This window comes from Propithecus coquereli, unplaced genomic scaffold (assembly GCF_000956105.1).
Source record: "Propithecus coquereli isolate 6110/MARCELLA unplaced genomic scaffold, Pcoq_1.0 Scaffold877, whole genome shotgun sequence".
Classification (NCBI taxonomy): domain Eukaryota; kingdom Metazoa; phylum Chordata; class Mammalia; order Primates; family Indriidae; genus Propithecus; species Propithecus coquereli.
In genome coordinates this window covers 58,501-80,528 of record NW_012155029.1, presented here as the reverse complement: position 1 = coordinate 80,528, position 22,028 = coordinate 58,501, and the positions used below count along the sequence as shown (strand labels likewise).

Genomic DNA, 22,028 nt, shown 5'->3' with positions numbered 1-22,028 from the left:
AACAACAAAGAAAAAAAAGTTATTTCTCCCGAGGCCGCTGCTAATCATCACTGAGCCTGCCTTTCCGCCCCTTCTCATAACAGCATTTCTAACAGAGCTCCCAGAGAGCAGGGAGACAGCAATTACACAGGCAGTAAGTAAGGTGGAGGGAGGAGGGGAGCCCTTCAACTTGACATCAGCAGTTCTGGGTTTGACCTAGAACTTTGAGTAACCTTGGGCCTCAGTTTCCGCCTTTGTAAAAATGTTTGGTTCGAGAATGAGGGTTTCGGTTTTACAGCATCGCCACCACGCGATGCAAGGTGGAAGGTTCTTTTAAACCAGGGGTTCTCACGTGGGGCACAGTCGTTCCCCGGGAGACGCCGGCAATGACTGGAGCCGGGGCTGGGGGCGGGGAGAGGCCATGGATGCTGCGCGACACCGGCCTAATCCCAGGTGCCCAGGTTGAGAAGCTGCGGCGTGGACCCCGGTTTGCAACCTCGGGCTCTCCGGCTTTCCCAGCTGGGGCGGCCGCCCCTGTTCCCGCGGTCGGGGACGCGCGTGGCTATGGAGACCCCCGCCCCGCGCCCACGTCCTCCGGAGGGGCGGGGGCTGCACCCCAAGGTCCTCCTCCGACCCTTCCGCGCGCGGAATCACAACGTGGACGTCTGGTTTTCTCGCCCCTAGCGAAAAGCTTGGCAACTCCTCTGCCCGCGACTCCCGGTCCTTCCGTCACGCGCGCGGCAGGCTCCACCTCGCGAGAAGAGACTCTCCCACCCACGCGGCCGCCGTGAGCGCCCGGGTTCGAGGATTCGGCGCGCGCGCGCGTTTCGGTCGGAAGGCCCCGCCCCCCGACCCAGGCGGGGGCGGGGTCTCCAAGCAGCGGCCGTTGCCCCGCCCAACCGCCTCCCAACGGCTACCTCGGCCGGGCGGAGGGGCAGGACTGCGCGACGGGACGAATGCGCCTGCGCGCGCAGGCGCAGAGGCGTGGGGCGTGGCATGCGTGCAGCCCCGCCCAAGTCTGGAGTCTTCGCCCGCCCCATCTCCCAACCTCCTCAGCGTGGCGGCGACGCTGCGTGCGGCGCGGGTTACCCAGGGTGCTCCGCGCGGGGGCAGCTCACTGGAGTTTGGTTCTCGAGGCGGCGGCGGCAGCGGTGGCTGCGGCTCCGGCGGCTCCTCCTCCTCCTTCGGTGGCGGCGGCGGCCCGGGCCCGAGACCCGGCCCCGGCTCCCCTCTCCGCCACCCCGCGCGCCCCCAGTTCCCCCGGCGCCGCGGGGAACATGCGGCTCCGTTCCCGGAGGCCGGAGAGTGAGTGACCCCCGTCCCCCGCCTCAGCCCGCCCGCCCGCTGGCCCGGCCGCTCCCCCCCGCCTCGCCCAGGCAATGACAGCGGCTCCGGCGTCTCCGCAGCAGATCAGGGACCGGCTGCTGCAGGCCATCGACCCCCAGAGTAACGTAAGTACCCGCCGCGCGAGACGGGACGGAGGCCGCGTGGGCCCGGGACCGTCTCCCTACCCCGTGCCCTCGTCATCAGGGCTTTGGGGGACTCCTCTGGCGCCCACCTCTCCCCGAGGGCCGCTGCCATCTCTGCCTCTCGCCCCCTGCTCCCGCGCCGAGGTCAGGTTGGGCAGCCCGGCAGCGCTCGGTACGTGAGGCCGAGGCTTCCGTGCGGCCTGGGCGGAGGGAGTAGACAGGGGTTTAGGCCAGAGCCTTTCACCCACTTCTGCTCCAGCTCTACGACCCTTGCTGCTTTGAAGGGAGCTTACCTGCCTCACCGGCCCCCCGGGGACCGAGACCCCCTGGGAAGCCCTCCCGGCTGGGGGAGGGGAGGGAGAAAGGCTGTGAAGCAACTGGTGTCCAGGGTATGACTCGGGGAACCTGTGTCTCCCGTGTGTCGGTCTTCTGGGTGATCAGGGAAGTCCTCCTTCCCTCTACTTCTGGCTGGAAGCACCTTCCTGGCTTCCGAGAGAACCCTCAGCCTGTTTTACCCCTAGCTGCGTGCCTAAGGTGCGTGGAGAGTGCCCCTCCGTTCTGTGACTGGACATGCCTTTGTCGAATCCCTCTCGGGGTTGCTGTCGACGAAGGATGATCTTGGGGAGGGTGGGATCCTTCCTGTTGCCTTTCTGGGCCTAAGTGCCTCTGACCGAGCTAGAGCCCATTTTTTGAGTAGCGAGTTAGAGGTGATTGTTTTCTCTCTCGTTCACCCGAGAGCCCTGCTTTGGTTGTCCCTTTTTCTTGCCTGGGGGTTTCAGCCTGGTGTTTTGTGACCTAGGCTGTCAGGGTTAACTCCAGAGTGTTGCTTTCTCAGGTGCCTCTTTGCTGAGGCTACTGGTTGCAGAGGGATCTCCCCCTCCTTCTCCGGGGGTGGGGTGTGTGTGTGTGTGTGTGTGTGTGTGTGTGTGTGTGTGTGTAGGGGAATACTGATTCGTTCTTACATTTTCTCCAAGGATTTGTTGGCAGTAGGGGTCATTTTTCCCCGTGGTAGGAGCAGGGCAATAGGAAGGTACAGTGGCATCCAGGTATGCAGTGAGCCGGGTATTTGCAGGGAGACCAGGAAGTGGCCATTGAGAGATAGCTTTTTAATATACTATGGATGGAAGAAAAAATCGTCTTGGGCTTGGCCAGGTAACTCAGGTTTCTCTCACAGTAGGAGCTTTTGCTTTTCTTTAACGTGAGCTTGGCTAATTACTCTTAGTGTGCTTAACTCTGATATTTTTGGATAATTCACATTGGTTTGTACAATGTTGGTAAAGATTGAGGGGTTGTGATCTTTTTAAGGCGCGGATTGTTTTAACATATGTTACTATCTTACCCTTGGTCTTAAGTTCCCATTAAAATTGACTTGATGGTAATTGTCTTTAACAAACATTATATACATTTTTGTTGTGATTTGGAGGGTGGAGTAGCCACAGGCTATGTAAAACCTTCTAGAATGCCCTTTTTGCAGCAAGTGGTGCCACTGCAATTCTAAGACTGAAATATTAGAGGATAAAAGAAATGACATGAAAAAATAGCCTTGGTGACTTTTGCATCTTTTGTGGACCCAGAGTGTAATTTCTTGAATTCCACGCATTCACTTCCCTTCAGAAGAATCTGAGAAGTTGCTGAGATATTAGCACTGATCCTTAATGCCATCTAGGAGAGCTTTAGGATCAGAAGGCACTTTGACAGGCAGTCAGGATGCTATAGATTAGGTGGGGCACTGCCTTCAGGGGTTTTAAATTAATCTAATCTAAAGGGTTCCTTGTAGAAGAGAGAAGAGGAGGGAATGAACCTTGGTTTCCAATATTTTAGCGTGTGCAAAAATATTACATAGGCCCATAGTTAGGTCACATGGCCTGGAATTCACGTTTCATATGGCTAATTTGCGGGGACTCCAGTGATGGATGTGGGTAGAATCCTTCTAATGTGTGGTGGATGGAATTGGGAAATTGTCTCTTTGAGTGATAAGGAAAGTGCCTTCTTTAAATGCTGCCATTGTCAGTGACTGTCCTTGAGTATTGTTAAGAGCCATTCGACAGGAGCGTGGCTTTGGGTGAACACTGTATAGAAACTCAGAGCTTCGGTGGACAAGGTTGCCAGTGGAGGTGGCGTGACAGCTGGGCATGTCTGTGCATCTGTACTTTCTCTCGGATTCATCTGGGCTCAGGTGAGAGCGAGGTGGCTCCAGCACAGGCATCACTGGCTCACAACTCTCTCTTCTCTGTCTTGTCCAATTATGAACTCCACTACTGGATAGTTAGTTGACACATATTTAAGATGCTCATGGAAAAAAAAATGGGGACAGTGTTGAAGAGCCAACACTAAAATTAAACCTCTTCTGAGAAAAGCAACAGAGAATTGTGTCACGTAATGCTTACCTTTATGGGTATGCAATTATGGTTAACAAACCTAGCTATTGCTTGAAAAATCAGTGTCAGGCAGCTGACCTAAAATCTACAAGTATCTACAAAGTTAGGGAAGTGACAGAGTAATGTTTACTGACCATCTCCTTGACAAAGGAGTTTTTAAGAGGAAAGTTGTTTCTTTGCTCTAAGTTTTTTAACCTCTGGAGTACGTATTTGAAGTTCTATAGCAGCTGGCTCAGAGTTAATAATTTCTGCCAATTCAGTGATAAAGTAAATGCTCTACTCTCCGTTTCAAAAGGCAACTAACAGTTTTTCAGAACAGATGAAGCCTTACTTTTTTCTTGGTAGCGTTAGCCCAGGGTGTTGAAAATCTCTCTGAAGTGCAGTGTGTGTGTGATTGTTCCAGCTTAATTTTGCTGCATTATGGATAAAGTTAAGGACTGTGTCTTACTCGTGCACAGAAATTATAACACGTCCCCCCCGCCCCTGCAGTCTCCTCAGCAGGTGACTAGGTTCCCATTTGCATTGGACACTCATTGTTTTATGAAAGTACAGGATCTGTCTTCCCCGGCAGAATGTGGATTCTCGAGGATGTTTCATTTCTTGTCTTCCCCCCTTAGAGCAGAAGCGTTAGGCACATTTTCTCTGTGCCGGTTAAACTGACTGAATCCTAGCATCCTTCTTGAACCTATGGCTGAGGAGCTACATTTGAGCCCTCTTCCCAAGAAGGCTTGGTGACTGCTCCATGCTCAGAATTTCAGTCATGGAATATTCTAGTGCAGAACTTCGGAGAGTGAAAGAACCACAGGTGGCTTGAGATCCTACTCTGCGGAACCGTGAGGAACACGCATGTTAAATGACGGTTAACAAACTTAGCATAAGAAACGGTCTGACAGAGATAGCAGGGAGTGTACCGCATCCCCATGACAAGTTAAATAGCAACACAGGGCAGGGCTTGCCAAATGCAGGTGAGTGTCCCTGTGTTCAGAGCAGGGAGAGGCCGCGCAGGCCCTGCGGAGAAGAGGGACTTGAACTAGCCCTGGAGGTCTATGTAAATGCCTCACAGCTGTCGGGCTCTGGAGCGGGGGACCCCCTCAGCAGCTGCTTTCTTCCTCACAGTTCTGCAGGCGTCAGGAACCAAGAGGAGGTGACCAGGGGACTTTGCAGAGAGACACAAGCAGGAAAGATAATTTTCCCACCTAGGAATTAGAAGGTTAAGACATGGCTTAGCTTCGCTGGCCTGTAGGTTCCTTGTCTGCATAATGGGATTGGAAACTGGTGGGTGTGCCCCGTAAAGCTCCTTCCAGATCCAGGTTCAGAGTCTGGAAGAGACAGCAGAGGCTAACATGAATTGTTCTAAAAGATTTTTTTTTAAAAAAACTGTTTATTTTTTTAATATTCTTGCAAGGGACATTGTGTGAACTTTCTCAAATGATGAAATTCTATGCAGAGATGAACATTGAACATGACTTTGTGCAGCACCCTCACAGGGTGCTCCGCTCTCTCCCAGCAGCCTCGTCAGGGGGCCTGGGCGAAGCCAGGCTCCCTCTTTACAGGCGCAGAAGCCAGCAGCATCTCGGTTGTAGGTGCCGTTCAATGGGTGTCTTGGCGGCCAGCAGAGGACAAGATGCTTTTGTTTTTTTACTTAATGGGAGGTGAAGGACCCAAAGTTAGGGACTTACCCAAAGTTATTAAGTGACAATCTTTTTGACTATAAACCCCACCACACTGCTCTTGAGAGACGGCCTCAGAAGAGGCACGAGTAGGCAGCGTTCTTGAGCTGGTAAGAAAAGATGCGGGGAGCCTGTTACGTCCCACACAAGTTTATATGAGATTACAGCTGGGGCTAGATTTACCTGTGATAGATCTAACAGGGTGACAATGTGAGACAGCCTGTCCCATAAACATCTTAAGGTCTCTGTCACTGACAGAATCCTGGGCTGGACCGTGGTGTGGAAACTGCCAGCTGGCACGGAACTTTTTGTGAATCTTGTGTGCTCACGTCACTTTCTGCTACAAGATTACAGCACTTTTGGTATTAATTTAAAATGCCATCGATCCTACAGAAAAGAGGAATTGTAAAATTGCAAAATGGAGGACTGTGAATTCTCACCCTCTCCGATATATTAGAGGACACAAAACCCAAACATGCAGATGTTGCCTGATCCCGCCAGTTGCCCAGATTCAGTAACATTCCTCTTCTTGCTCTGTATACTGTAGCCAGGATGGCAAGAGTAGCAGTGTTGTGTTCTATGACTTTGGAAACAGCGAGGTAACAAATGTTGCTTGTGAAACAGGTGTAAATCCTTGTTTGTTACTCTGCCCCTCGGGAGAAGGTGGACTTTACAGTCGGTCCTCATGGAGGTTTCTGGGTGGTTCTTAGACTATGTCGTCCTAGCTGAAGGTCCCGGAGCCTGGAGGACTGTCCAAGACCAGCCTGTGGGCTTTTGTCCCAGATACAAATGTAAAAAGGCGCCCATGATCAGCTCCTGGGCTCAAGATGCAGCTGTGTGTGGTAGGACACCACCCCCCAACCCCCCATCCACCCCTGCCCCACACTCCCAGGGTGCCAAGCTCAGAGTTACGTGAAGGAGGGGCAGCTGGCTCACCTTGGCTTTGATTTTGATTCTTCTCAGACAGAACTCCAGTTTAATTAGAACCGACCTGGCCTGGTCTCCAGGTGACTGCAGTCTAGCTGGTGGGCCTCCTGCCCACTCCCCGACTAGAAATCTCCTTCTGGAAGCTAGGTGCTTTGTCCCTGTCAGTAGAAGTTGTGCATTGTCTTTTTATCCCGGTGGTGGGCTGTCCCGAGTCTCCCTGGTCCCTTCGGGGCCCAGTAGCTGGTTGTCAGAATGGGCTACTGAGTTTGTGATTCGATGGGTGGCAGCAAAGGCAGTGCATTTTTAATGTGGCCTTGCTAGGGACACCCTTCCAAAACTGCTCCTTTTCACTCTCAGGGCATATGTCAACCTAACCTGGGGATGCTGTGAACTAGGAAGCATTTCCTGAGTAAGGAATACCTACTGATAGTCCTCATGCTGTGTTTAAAAGTATTTTCTAGATGAATTCCAGGTTTTGGGAGACAATGCAGCTACATCTCAGTTGCCAGCTGATACATGCGGTGTGTGGAGAAGCACAGGGAGACTGAGAAAGGCAGCTCAGCAGTTGAGTAGACATTTCTAACAAGTGCTGTGATGCTGGGTGCAGGGGACGCAGACCTGAAGGTGCCCAACCCCTGCCCTCAAGGGACCTGGAGCCTTGTGGGAGGGCAGCCGTAAGGTGCGCACATGGGCTACCTGGGGGGGATGAGGGACGGATGGTCAGGGGAGGACTAACAGGGCTACAGCTCTCAAATCCAAATGGAACAATTTCCCCCGTGTCTTATTTGAAGACACTTCAAAATTCTTAAGAGCGTGAAATGGCTTTCTAGAGTATTCCATCATTCCAAATGAAAAGTTTTACAGTCAGGTGTAGGCAGCGAGAGCTGGAAAATAGGATCATGGAGCAGTTTGCCTTCTTGCCACGGGTTGGGATGTGCGCAGATGTCAAACTCCGTGAGTTCAGTGAGGGTGTCTGGGCTTGAGGGGGGGGGGGTGGCATGTGTGTGGGGCTGTTTCTAGTATTTGAAGCGTTGTTGTACCCTCTGGGCGAGGTTTGCTCTGTGACGCTGTAGGGGCACAACTAAGGCAGGGAAGGTGGGAGTTCCTGGGAGGAAAGCCCTACTGCTTGGGGAAGCTCTGGATTATTGTCAGAGCTGTCTAGACAGCCCCAGGCTGCTGTTTGAGGTGGGTGTGCAGACACACTTGGGCCCTCCCTAGGCCCTTGCGTTCTGTGACTGTCCGAGTTCCCAGAAGTTCTGTGATCCTGAGTGGAGCCTGTTAAAGAGAAGGGCCATGCCAGGTGATGTGCCAGCTGCTCTCTGGGGACTCACATCTCAAGGACTGCCAGGCCGTTGAGGTTAAAGGCCTTTGAATGCTATTGGGACTGCAGCAAAGTTTCTTGGATTCAACCCTTGGAAGAAAATGAGTCTTGGAAAGCCTCAAGGGGCTCATCAGAAGGTTTCCTCTGCATTCAGAGCAGGCTTGGTCTCCTGCGTGCTAGCAGTGGTCTTCTGTGCTGGACAGCACTGACTGTGTCCCAGGTATTGTGTAGAGCGCGTGGTTGGTGCTTTGAACTATTCCTAACGTAGGTGCTCCATCTTCATTTTAGTGGCAAGTAGAGATTAAGTGATGTGTCCAGTGTCACAGATGAAGGAACCAGAAGTTCTGGGCCTGACTCCAGCACTGGGTGGCTCTTACGCTGGTGGGCTTACCAGTGACAATCTCTTCGTCCCCACATCAAGGGTGCCCAGCCTGGAAGCTGAACTCCATTGCATCTTCTAAAGTTTAACTATACAAACATGAAGTGTTTTCAGATGTGACATTTTTAATTTCCATTCTCTTCCCACTTCCTTCAACCTTTCTCCCTTTAAATTCCTCTAACCTGTAGTGGCTCCAAACCTTTTTGAGTGTGAGAATCCACTTTTATTATCAGAAACTTTCAGGAACTTCCACATAACATCAGGTATGCTTTGGATAACTTTTCCAGAAAATTCAAGATCAGAAGCTAATCCTAATCCAGTTGTGCTTTGAAATGAAGTTCTGTCTTGTCATCAGAACAGTATCTACGTAACTCTGAAAACAGACCTCACTTGTGTGTGTGTGGCACCTAGGATTTGACCTTGCACTGCCCCTGGTTGGGAGCCCCCCTTGTAGTCCCTACTGCTCTCCCTTTTCTGAAACCTTGCCTGGTTTAACCCAAGACAGTCTCCCTCGGGCACTGTTCATCATGTTAAACCCTGTGCTCCTACTGGTAACAGGTCTGGTTGATCTCGCTGTCCATGGGATTGCAGGCTCCTTGGTAGTGGAGCATGAGTTGCTCCCCAAGAATCTAGAACTTCCATAGCCTGTGGGTGCTCGGGTGCTTGGTGCTCTTCCTGTAAAAAGGGCCAGTCTCTTGGGAACTGGCTGTGAGCACCTACGGAGCAAGTCATAGGAGCTGGCAGTTTTCAACACTTCTTGTGCATTCAAAACACAGTCTGCGTAGCGACCCTGGGAGGCAGGTGCCAGCAAGGAAACTGAGGCTCAGCGGACGCGTGGCTGGAAGGGACTGGAACACACCTACTGCTGGCTGCCTCCCCTGTCACCTGCAAGAGGGCAGTGGGTACATACATCACAGGCACTCCCCTTTCCTGCCTGGGTCCAAATCTTTACACCAGATTCATGGTTGAGACATTTTTATGCCAGGCTAGGAGGAAGGCTGTACCTGAAATGCCCTGTGCTTTCTCTGGAACTGGCTGAGGAAGAGGTGCGAGATGTTTTTCTCTTTTTGTTTCTTGGCTGGCATTTTTCACCACTGACAGAGAAGACAGCACTTGATCTTAGATCCCTGCCTGTCTGTGGTCCCTGGACAGTGTTCAAATGCCACCTCTGTGAAGCCTAGGTCCCGAGGGAACCTTTGGCCTTTTTGGTCAAATGACAAAACATATGACATTCCTGGACACACACCCCCAGGTTTTTCATTTGCTATGGAAAGTGGGATGCTACTTTCTCCTGACCATACCTCATGGTGGGTCGACATCATGGCTGCCATGGAGACCCTGGTCACTTGTGCACTGTGTGCGTAGCATGATTTCATAGGGGGTTGGCAGTGGCTGGCCTTAACTCTGGTCGGGGGTTCCATGGTGCAGGTGTCAGCAGTCAGACTTAGGTACGCACGACCGTGGCCCACATCACGCCCAGTCGGCTGGCAGTGCTTCTCCAGGCCCTGCAGCAGCACACTCCTCTCCATCCCCTGCCCCTGCTCCAAGTCACATTTGGCTCTCTGGGCAGTCAGGCACCTGCACACACGGGGGGCTGGGTGGTTCTTATCCCCTTGATGGCTTGTTTTGCTTCCCCCTGCTCCTTGTCATCAGGTACCTGTCCCAGCTTGGGTTGGGGTGTGGGGCGGTGGCCACATCCTCTTTCCCCAGGGTGATCTGGTAGTTACCATGGTAGCGAACAGCCTTCCCATTCTTAGGCCAGCCCTCCAGAAGCCATTTACGGTAGATGCTACCCAACATTATTCACCCCCTTGGTTCATCTCGTGTGGTGCCCAGGCAGGCAGCTGGCAAGATGGCTTTTCAGCGCTGCCTGTTGGGGCCCGCGATACTGATGTGTAGGGGTATAAAATAAGAACAGCTTACCTCTTGCGCTAATTGGTTCATCTTGTTTCCTTCTGTGTGCAGTTAGCTGGTTGCTGGCAGAGCACCTGTCTGTACTTCCTTTACTGGTTCTGTGGCCTGTCTAGCCCCCCAGGGAGGTTAGCACTGCGCTGGTGGTAGGAGCTTAGACACAAGGGGCTGATTGTCACTCACAGGCTCAAAGACGAGTCTGCCGTCAGGTGAGGACCTGGTTTTTATCCATCCCTCTCTTGTGGTGCTGCCTTCGCGTAGTGCGGCGTCTCCCTCTCCTCCTCGGCAGCTTCAGGATTTTCCCTCATTGAACTCCTGACTCTTTCCCAGCAGCCCCAGCAAACATCTCCGTGTGCCTTCTCTGGGCTGTGATTGAATTAGCAGGGTGTGTTGATTGGTTCGCTTCTAATCTGAGCGTGGCGTTAGTTCTGCCCAAACAGACACAGAATAAAGGAGATGTTCCCAGGAGACAGGGTCCTGTTAACGGGAGAAGGGGTGGTGGGTCGATGTCCGTGGGTGGGTGCTGATTTAATCAATGTGATGATCAAATAGTTGGGCCTAGTACTGGGCCTGGGAGAGCTGGATCCAGGAGGCAAAATGAAAGTAACTGAAAAGGAAAGGCTAGAATAAGTCGTGGGGTGGTTCGGATGGCGTGACGTCACGGCGCGGAGTTCTGAGTGTCTGTTCGTTCTGGTTGAACCGCGGAACCTGAATTTGCTTGTGGCCGCCCTTGGGTGCCCCGCTGTTAACATTATCCTAGTGCAGGTGCTGGCTGACTGCAGCTTTGGTCCCCGTCCTGGGCTGTGGAGAGTCTTGCATACTGCTGTTTTTTCTCCCTGTCCCAGTGATGTCTCCTGGTGCTTCCGTAACTGCCAGGACAGGCCATGCTGGGGTGGGTGGTGTGGTCCAGGCAGCCTGCACCACCCAGGCCTCCTGTAGTCATAAGGGGGCTGCACTGCGACCCAGGCAAGAGCTGCAGCTTCCCTGGACTTACAGACCCTGAACTGGGACTAGGAAATCTGTTGAGTCTGATTGTCCTGCCCATTTCCTCTTGTCTGTCCCTCCCCCTGGTTAGCCTGGGTAACCGAAAACTGGTACCTGCATTTCTGGGCCTGACTTCTTCCTCTCAGGTTCACGGAAAGGGGTAGAGTCAAGTGATCTTTCTTTGCAGCCTCCATATTTGCCCTCCCTGTGTTTCCGAGGGGCTCTCAGCAAGCACCAGAAGTTGGCATCTGCGCTCCCTTTTGCTGGGTGCTGGTGCCCTGGCAGTGACAGAATTGGGCCTCGTGTTAAATTTTAGATTCATCTGTCAGGAAAATGTTTGTGAATGGGTACTTCACTTCTATTTTAAGTGAGTTTCTCAAGCATTTAAGTTCTTACTTTGAAGGTTGGTTGACAAGCAAAGGTGGCCACTGAGTGCAGGAACCTAACTTCTCACAGAAGAACATAAGCGTTGCCCTCCTGGGTGTTGTGTGAGCTCTTCCTGCATTTGCTTTGAATCCTTTTTCCCTCCTCTGCTCACTGGGCTTAAAAGTGCTGTTTGAAGTTGGGGTAGGGAGGAATGAGAGGGAAACTGTTCTGTGTCCCGTACTGGGCACTGTGTGTGTGAGTGAGTGAGTGAGTGAGTGAGTGTGTGTATGTGTGTGTGTGTGTGTCTGTCTGTCTGTCTGTCTGTCTGTCTCTGTCTGTCTGTCTCGTGCATGGGCATTTTGGGAAAGGCAGCAGCTCCTGGGTTTGACCTCTTGAAAACTAAGTGATTGTGAAGAGAAGGATTTACTTTCTTGTTTCCAGTTTGGAAACTCCTGGAGAAGCACTTTGGCGTGGCTTGAGGGTGGTGCTGCGGGGGCTTGTAAGAAAGTGGTAGTGCTCACAGGAAGTTGGGGAGGAGTTTCCAGAAGGAGCAGGGTCTGCTGTGCAAGGGAAACAATATGTGCCCAGACTGCTGCAGCCCCGCGTGCTGGAAGGAAAACGGTGAGAACCCTGGACTAGGGTGGGGGACCGTGGCACCTCGGTGTTCTGGTGTTCCTGGCAGTGTGTATTTGCAGCAGATGGTGCAGCGGAAGACTCACACATTACCTCTCTGAACACACTGTCAGCCCGATGAGGAGTTGGGGGGTGTGACTGGGCGGGCGCTGCCTTGTTGCCATGGGGATGCTGCTTCTGTGTTGAGAGCATGGGGACGTGGTTTCCTATCTGGTCAAGTGGTGGGCTCCCCCAAATTGGGAAATAGGAAGTGGCATCATCAGCTTTGTAGGATGAGCTGTCCTTGTGCGTGAGGGTGCTTGTTGTGTTTGTCACTCCAGGTTATCTTCCTGCGTCGCTGTGCTGTCCTCTGCCTGCCATGGTGTCGGTGCTGAATGAACGAACACTGCGTGTGGGAATGATGAGGCCTAACAGCCAGGAGCATCTGCCCCCTAGCCCCCTGCACCTTGCTGTATTGGTCTTTTGTGTTCTTTCCACACCTCCTTCCACTGCTGCATGAGCGTTTTGGCTTGTCCAGCACTGCTTGTGTTCATTGTCTGGTCTTCAAGACTTTCCCCAGACGCTCTCAGTGCCACAACTTCCATGACTCCTGGACACTTCACTCTCCAGCGCTGACTCCTGTGCCTGGATGTCCAGGCAGCCTTCTCCAAAGGAGATGCGCCTTCCTGCCGTCTGTGCCTCGCTCTTGCTGTCTGCATGCTGTGCTGTGTCCATTGGTGGCGCCACTATCCACACCACTCCATGGGCCACTTTAGGGCCGTCCTGGGGTCCCCCTTCCTGCAGGCCACATCCCTGGGGGTGTCTAATGTAGCTGCCTCCCAGCCAGTCTCCTGCCTCTTTTGTGCCAGCCTCAGTGAGTGTCTAAAAACAGATTGAGATGTTTCACTTCCTCTGGTGGGGTCAGGTTGCTGACCGAATAGAGTCTGGGCTCTTTAGGTGGTATATAGTGGAGAAGACGGTCTTTCTCCTGGGTAGAAGACTTGGGCGGAACAGAGTTGGAACTTTGACTCTGCTATTCACCTTGCAACCTTGGACAAGATTAGGTTTGCAGCCTGTTTTCCCAGAAAGGTGTAAATACTGCTGCATAGGAAGGCTGTTGAGAATGGGACGTTGCCCCATGCCTGAGGCATCCTGGGTGCTGACATGCGTGGTAGCTAATGACACACAGGCTTGGTGGTGGGCAGCCCACCAGCTTCCATTGCCTTCCTGGTTTCTGCGTCCTGGTTTTCCCGAGAGCTGCACATCTCTCCCTCCAGTGCTTGCTTGCCCATTGGATGGTTAGTGACTCAGACCTGGGCAGTCATGGGGCTTCATCTTTCTGGGCAGTGATTGGTTCAGGGATAGACCTGTGACCCAGTCAGACCTGTGACAGTTTTAGCACTTTGCTGGAGTAGGCGAGGGGACTGGAAAAGGGAAAGGGTATGAGCTGGTTGCCGCTGGGGTTTGCTGCCTGGAGAGAGGGCCTGTCCAGGAGTGAGGCCAGCCAGAGGAGTGGTAGTCCGAAGTGAGCCTTGCCCTGAACTTTCAGCTGAATGAGACCATGGCTTCCTTTCTTGATTAAACTCATTTGAGCTGGCTTTTCTGTCACTTGCAGCCAGGAGATTCTGCACAGAATCATCAGAACACATTGTGCCCCAGGCTTAGGCTCAGGCAGCCTCTCTTGCTCCCTGCTGCAGCCGCGCTCAGCTCTCATCAGTCAGCTCTGGACCTGCTCGTGCACCCCCACCTGATTGCCACCCCCCTCTCCTTCCTCCCCTCCCTCCCTCCTCCTTTCAGCCAGCTTCTTCCTCCCTGCCTCTCTGGGCTCAGGTTCTAGAGTGCCTTCCCCAGGAAGCCAGTGCCAGCTGTGCTAGGGGGCATTCATTAGCCCTGTCTTCTGACTATTCCTGGCATGCTGGTCCTATCTTGCCTGCAGCACCTCCTATAACTAGTCTGACATGCCTGTCATATCCCCCACCACCACCACTGCCACCACCCCCATTTCCCTTGGAGGCAGGGACTGGCTGGTTCTTTTCTTGCTGGTAGGTAGTGAGCCCATTCATTCTATTAGAGCTGGCAACCAATTCACAAACGACAAGGTACAGATGAGCAGCACAGCAGTGCCTAACCTGAGAGGACCAAGTGGGGTTCGGGGTAAGAATTCAGGTTTAATCAGGCCTGAGCAGAATAGCCACTGAGCTCATGAGTATTGGGATTGGGGTGGCTGGACTTCTGGAGGAAGCTCCCTGCTCCCCATGGTGGCTGCTTGGCCTTCAGATTCCAGCCCTCCTGTGGTGTGTGGAGTCTCTTGGAGCTGCAGTGGCCTGGTCAGCACGTGGGGACTGAGCCTGTCCTGTGTGCATTGCTCAGTTCCACCAGATCTGGGGATTCTCGGGGCTGTCGACAGGACAGTGGCATGGTGAACCCTCAAGCCCACAGGAGTGTGCGCATGCCTCCTCCCTCCCTCGAGCCGGGCCTGGGCAGGCACTCCCCTTAGCAGAGGGTTCTGGACCTCAGTACAAAGGCTTTAGGTCCTTCTTAGTTGCTTCTGCCAGCATGACCTTGGAGTGAATCTCTTCATGTCTCTGAGCCTCAGTCTCTTCATCTGTGACATGGGGCTGATGAATTGTGGTGGTATCACCTGGTGGTACCGTCCTGTAGGGGCATGGGGCATGTTGGGTGCCTGGCATCATGCCTGGCCTCCACTTAGTCACCCCGATTACGAGGGAGCTGGGACTGTTCCCATTATAGATGAGGAAAGGAGTTAGAGATGTTGTCTTTGTGCAAGGTCATGCAGTCGGAAGGGGCCGATGCAAGATTTAAACCCCATCAGTGGTTAATAGACCTGCAGGCTGGAGTTATATCACCAAGACTAGAGGGCCTGAATCTCACTGAATCTAGTGACCAGTGCCACTTAACAAACCAAGTGCTCGACATCCTTTGGTGTGAATCTTTATAAGGGATATCTCTCTGTAGGAACTTTATCTTGAAGCGGTGACAGAAACAGTTTCAAGGACAACAGCGTCAACTCTTACCGTGTGCTCGCTCTTTGATGGGAATTGTCCCATTTTATAGGTGAGGAAACTGAAGCTTAGTGAGGTTAAGTTGCTGGCCGCTGGGCAGCCGTGAGCTGCAAGCCATCTTCTGCCCTCAGAACCTTTGCTTTCATTCTGTGGCAACAAGCACTGCCGTCCACTGCAGAGAGGGGGCTGCACCTCTTGGACAGTGCCCTTTGAGGGCCTTGGGTTGCCTGTGCTTTGGTACAGCTGGGGGCTGTGCTTTTTCCATCTGGGAAATGGGGGAGGAGGTTGTATCTGGCCTGGCAGGGCATGCAGAAGGTCCCCTGTCCCTTCCCCAGCCAGACATAGTCTCTGATGTCTTCAGAGCCTCTGAGCTGTGTCAGCTTCAGTTCACGAGGTCTTTTCTTAGGAGAAAGGAGAGCCTTCTCATTTCTTAAGTGTATGTTGATGAATGGGGTTTAACAATCAACTAGAAATCCTTTGAGACACCCCCTTCCCAGTAAAGGGCAATACACATAAAAGTATTTAATATGCAAGAATTTTACAGTTAGACCTGGGTTCAGATCTCCATAGCTCTGTCTCAAGAGTTGTATGTCTCTGGACAAATCGTATCAAACATTTGCTCTTCAGTGCTATCATCTGTAAAGTGAGGATGGTTCCTACCCTGCTGAAGGTAAACATTGCCCAAAAGGATTTGCTGGGTAGTAGGCGCTGAACATGTATAAGCCCCTTCCCCACTTTCCGGGTCGGGGTGAGGGGATATTCTTCTCCACATGAGTTTGTAGATATTCACCTTCAGTTTTCATGAATGCTGTTCTTTCTCAAAGATAGCCTTTCCTTTAGTGTCAGCAATGAGCAGTTACAAGACCACGTTGCCTAATTTACACATTTCTAAAAACTCCCTGGGGCGGAAACAGGAAGAAATTGGTAGTAGAACAAAATCCCAGACTTCAGGAAGGAAAGGCATGCTTCTTTGGAAGAGGTGGTTAGGTTGAAATTTACAATCAAATTCGATACCTGCCTATACTTTTCCAAATCTCTCTGTGCTGTAGATGCAGATGGGGGTGATCAGAATATAAATTTGTGTGAAACTGCTTTTTGGAAACAATATCCTTCCTGTATAGAGAACATATTCAGAATTAGCAATCATAAGATCTCCAAGACTTCACTGGACAGAGAGATGTTGGTATAATTAATACTCAGAAAATATACCTTGAACCCCAAACATGTGGAAGAATGACATTGGCAGGTAATCGAGACTGGACATGAAGCTGGCCTGTTGCTATTTTACATCTCCCACCCCACCCCCTTCAACCCCTACCGCCCTGCTGGCAGGAGCTCAGAGCTACTGTCACCCTTTTGGAAACTATGTAGCAAGAGGCATAACATGCACACGTCCTTTGACCTAGTAATTTTACTCTTGGAAATTTATTTACAGATGCATGGTGATTTTAAGTAACAGTGTTAATGGATGTATCAATATAATAATCATCATTAATGTTATTAATTAAATGTCATGGGAGAAGCTGGGGAAACAGTATATCCACAGAGTCAAATAGCATGTAACCGTGAAGAGTGATTCTGAAGGCTCTAGAAAAATGGGCAGGCCTGGCTGTGGTGGGGGAGGGAGCAGTTTTGTCAGCTGAGCACACTGAGAGAGGCATCTGGACAGGCACAAAAACTAGAACTTGGAGTAAAACGGGAGGCGGTTAGTTGTGTTGGCTGGGGCAGGGGGAACAGGTTGGTTGGTTTTCCCCTCTGCTCCATTGTCTTTTCATTTAAACTGTAAAAAAAAAAAAATGAAAATAAAAGTAGACTGCTTTAGCCTGAAGAGCACTTGAGGGCTATTGAGAGCAATCATCTGTCGAGTGGATTGCAGGCCTCTGCGTAGCACAACAGCCGAGAGGACTGTTTCCCCTCTCATGTGCTTCTGGAAGGTTCAGGGCGGTGGGGTGCAACGCATCATTCCAGGCAAGGCCACCAGTTATGTCCTTCACTTTCCGGGATCTGTCCCACCAGGACTGCGAGGGATTTTCTCCACGAAGTCATGGGGCCACACCCCATGGCTCTGGGAAGCACTGGGAGTCATCCTAGCCTCCTGCCTTCCTCCCGTCTTAGTCATCTAGTGCACTGCAAGTCCTAGCAGCTATGCCACCAAAATGTGCATGCTCCATCCCTCCTCTTTCCTCCTTCTCAGTCCAACCTGAGCCACCTCCCTCTTGCCCCTTCCAAACCAGATCACACCACTCTGTCACTTCTCATCCTTCAGTGGTTTTCCATTGGCCACGTTATTCGCACCATCTACAGGCGCTACAGGACTTGGACCCTTCTTTCCTTTCTCTCCTCAGCTCGAACTCTCTCCCTCATTCCTGAATCTCCGGGCCCCGTCCCCAGCTCCGTGACAGTGGGACTCCTTCAGGCCTTTTCTGGCCACCCACTGTATGGGGAGCCCTGTGCCTTCCTGCTGTCACACTGCCTCCAGCCTTTGACGTCATGGCATCTGCAGGCACACTGGGTAAACTGGAGGTGGGACTGGGGGGAAGTGTGTGTGTTGGGGTCTTCAGTTTAAATTATAAGAAAGTACAAAGTGTTAGGGAACATTAAATACTGAACTTGTGGTAAATAATACTAATTTTTTTTTTAAAAAGAAAAGCACTTGTGTCCGTGAACATCACTTTTATGTGTTAGGGTGTGGGGTTTCTTTGTTTTCTTTTTGTTTCTGTTTTGCTTGACTTTGATAATCACTGTGGAGAAATTTTGTTGTGTGAGGAGGTGATAAAACTTAGAAGCTTTTTTTTTTGTAAACATTCAAAAATTTATGAGTTGGCATTTCTAAAGAATCCAGATTCTTCCTTCTTTTCATTTATATATAATGTTTAAAGACAATAATGCAAATGGATTTTGGTTTCACTCAGACTCTTTCACACACTTCAAAATAATGAAGCCCTAATTTACATAATGCATATACTTAGGTACAGGCAGTGATGTGCTGGTACATGTTTGACAGCCAGCTCTCCAGGAAGAAAAACAGAAAGAAAAAAGTATCCATATGTATACATACATGTATATGCACATAAGTTTGTACATTTTGCTGACTTAAAAGATGGGTAGCATTCAGTTCACAAATAATAATGAAATGTACAACACTCCTTATTGTCAATTTCACGTGGCCGTTTGCTTCTCACCAACTGTTTTCGTTGACTTTTGCTGTGGTTTTGTATAGTTCCGACAGGGCTACTGGTTGCTACTTTTATGTTAATGAGTCAAGTGGTGTCTTTGCTGAATTAGGATAGTTTTCAAGTACCTGTATGGTAAAAAGTATTTCATCAATTGTGCTGTTCCCAATATAATGGCTTCAGGCATGACACACTTTTTAAGTTTAATATGCATTATTAGCATTTTTTCCCATCACTTTATTACGTCTAAACCCCAAGAGTTGGCCAACCTTTTCTGTAAAGGGCCAGGTAGTAAGTATTTTTGGCTTTGCAGGCTGTATAGCCAGAGAGTCTCTGCTGCACCTCTACCTTTATGGCACGAAAGCAGCCGTGGGCAATATGTGAACGTGACTGTGTTCCAGTAAAACTTGGTGGTTGACGTTAATGTGAATTTCACTTCAATGAACAACATATAAAACGAAGAAGGAAAAACCCTCTGTTTACAAAAACAGACAGTGCTATGGATATGGCCCTGGAGTTTGTAGACTTCTGGTTTACGGCCCATAAAATCAAGCCTTGATTTACAATGTTTGCCGATTTCCATGGTGTAAATACTCCCCACCATGGCTGATTGTAAGCTGCTAACATGATGTCACGGAATGTGCAGTTGGGAGGAGAGAGCTCGGTAGCACACCATTTCCTCCCTACGGATATGATAGTCAAGAATAACCTCAAAAATTAGATAATACTAAATGTGGTAAATTAAGTAGGAAGTCATGAGTTTTGAGTATTACGTCTCCTTTGTTTCTAATAGAACTTATTACAAGTTTATGTCATTTAGTTTTTAATAATGGTTCCAAAAATTCATCGAAGTACCACCATGGGCTTTCAGAGGGGAGCTAGAGTAAGCAGGCTCCAGTGCCCGCCTGGGTAGAATCCCTGCCCCATAGCCAGCTTGGATGCTGAAGGGCATGGTGGCCCCAGAGGAGCAGAAGTTTTGCTATGTGTGCAGACAGAGATCTGGCCCAGGTCTGGAGCCTTGCCCACCAGGGCCCTGGTGCCCCTGGGCCTGCTTGCTGGGCCACAGGCCGCAGGCTCCTTGTTCAGGATGGCGTCTGAGCCTTTGCGGCTGACTGCTGGGACAGTCCTCTTGGTTGTAGTGTCCCGTTGGCCATGCTCAGTGCCCTTCATTGGTTCCTGATGAGCCAGCTGCCCTGGAGCAGGGAGGGGACATCTCGCTGCTTGCTCTAGATGCTTCACTGCCCCTGGTTCTCTTGGGCCTCCTGGCTGAGTTGTCCTGAGGGAAGCCTTCCTCTCACATGTCACATTGTTTATTTCCTTCATGGCTTTTAGTGCAGCCCTATGGTCTGGTTTGCTTGTCTGTTGCTTGCCTTCCCCAACATGAATGCAAGCCCTTTGAGGACAGGGTTCCCCGATTACTCCCCAGCTTCCTCCTCCAAGGCACGCAATACATTCTTCTATTCCTGAGAGATACATGGGGACCGGATGAACGCTTGCGTCTGTGCTCTCCTGGCTGCAGCAGTCGCAGCGTACAGTCCGGGTAGGTTCCCTCTCAGCGTGTGCCAGGCGCCCACCCCCTGGGAGACATGCGCAGCTCTGTGTCCCACCCGGCTGCCCTTCCCAGATGGCAGCAGTCACTGTTGCTAACTTCACCACCAGACCATAAAAAAATCACTCTTGGTTTGAGCATGGCTAATGCCATGTTTGCTTCCATCTCCTACCTGCCCTCCCCACCAAAAAAAGGAAACCCTCACTTGTAGCATCTTCAGGCTGCTTTGTCCCAGTGGTGCCAGCCTCATTTACAGTGCCAGACAGTCTTCTGAGAGTCAGGAGTTACAGCAACCTTGCCCTATCCCAGTGAGCCCAGGGTTCCAGATGATCCACTGTGAAGGGGAAGTGGGGCTGCAGGTCGACTCTGTCCAGCTGCCCGGCATGCCAGCAGTCCAGTGCGGGAGCAAGGCAGGCCTGAGTTGCGAGTGAGGGAGGAAGGAGGAAAGCTGGCCTGTCTGCATGACAGATTTGCCGTGCACAAGTATCCGCACACAATGATGCAGAGCTCCGGCTTCTGTTGCTGGGAGTTTGATAAGAAGACACAGTGAGAAAGCACTTTGTGACTGGCAGGGTACTGGCCAGCGTCAGCTGTTCATTTCTGAGGGGCTTCCATGTGCAGGGTGAGCCTCCAGCCCCTTTCTCCCAGTTCCCTAGGGTCTGCTCTTTGGGCCTCGCCCCACGGTCCCCTCCTTCCCCAGCATCTCCCACCTGCCCCCCTCATTCCTGCATCACGCTGGTATCTCCTGCAGGCTGGTCATCCGAGCCGAGCCTCTCCTTTCCTCTAGTGCGCAGTGTGGAGACTCCATTCCTGGCAGGGTACCCTTGTGCCTGTCCCCTCTCCTGTTGCGCTCCTGCTGTATGTGGGGGGCGGGTGATGGGGGTGCATCCTGGCCCACCCTACCTGCCCCACAAAAGTTCAGGTAGGCACATCCCAGATGCAGCAGGCTTCTGGCTGTCTTTCTGTGTGTTACATCCATCTCTCCTTTTCATGGGCTTTTCTCATTCCCTGGTCACTTGTGGCCCTCAGCCCTCATCTCAGTCTGAGCACCTCCATGGCCTCATCAGTGTCCTGCCCACGCTGGTGTCTCAAGCTGCGGGCATTAAAAGCCATACTTAGGGCCTTTCTTCTCAACTGTCTTCCTGATTCTGCTTCCCCCTCATTTAAAAGTTGCCTTTATTGAGGTCTGATTTACATACTACAAAATGTACCTATTTCAAGTGTACATTTCGCAGTGGAAGTCCCTCCCTAAACGAATGACTGATGTCTGTCTGGTGCCTCATGATGACAAAGTGCTTTCACGTTTGTCTTTTTATTGAACTCCAAGGTACATTTTGATGCGTTTTGACAAATTCACACATCTATGTAACTACCACGGTCAAATGTAGAATATTTCCATCACTTAAAAAGCGCCCCTCCCCCTGCTGAGGGGCCCTTACTGATCTCCAGCTCTCCCACCATCGACCACGACCAGCACTGCTGGCGGGGGCCTGCGAAGTGCCACCAGTTGTTACTGGTTTTCTCACCCAGGACAGGAGAGCAGCTCTGTTGCCCCATCCCCTTATAAGCAGGCAGGGCTCACAGAGGCTCTGGACAGACACATGTTCCCATGGTCCCCAGCCTGGCTGTGTGGACTTGTGTCACCTTGGGCAGGTGTCCAGTTTTTCTGAGTCTCTTTCCACATCTGTAAAATGTCCCACACCCAACGCCTCTGCAGCTCTAGGACTCTGTGGAACTGTGTCTTTACCCCCGTGGATCCCCCGGGGGTGGAGTGGTGGAGGCACAGTAGCTGCGAGTCTACTCTGACTGTACTATACTTCTTATCCAGGGCACTTTTAGATGAATGAAGCACTATTAAAAATTACAATGGCTAGCAGGTGTCACCCAGCAAACCAGTCCTAGGGGTGCCTTGCAACCTGTTGTTTCTGACCCCACGTGTGGTCCTTAGAGCCAACTGATCCGCCCTGCAGAACAGACTCCAGGTGCTCATGGTCCTTGAAGAGCCCAGGATCCAGCCTCGGCCTGCACATCCAGGTGTGGCTCTGCACACTGCACATTCCTAAGCCAAATCTTTCGCCTAAAATGTTTTCTTTCCTTTCCTTCTCATTGATTTTTTGAGTACACAAGCAATAAATACATCCTCCTTTAAAAATTAAAATGCTTGAGTTATAGCTAAGGTCCCCTTTGACCACTTCCTGTGATGCAGTTTCTTCTGTCCCTCTCGATGGGACCTGTGTCACGAGCAGAGCATGTTCTCCAGTGTGTGTGGAAGTACAGCCCAGAGCCC

At 51.3% G+C, this 22,028-nt stretch overlaps 1 protein-coding gene across 1 annotated transcript in view; it reads left to right on the top strand.

Annotated features, from left to right (window-relative positions):
* Positions 1-1,095: 1,095 nt before the first annotated feature.
* The window catches only part of MED26 (mediator complex subunit 26), a 47,107-nt gene continuing 26,174 nt past the window's right edge, over positions 1,096-22,028 (top strand). The window contains exon 1 of the mRNA XM_012664251.1: positions 1,096-1,430. Within this exon, the coding sequence (XP_012519705.1) occupies positions 1,359-1,430 (72 nt within the window). The 5' untranslated portion in view covers positions 1,096-1,358. The remainder of the gene's footprint in view (positions 1,431-22,028) is intronic.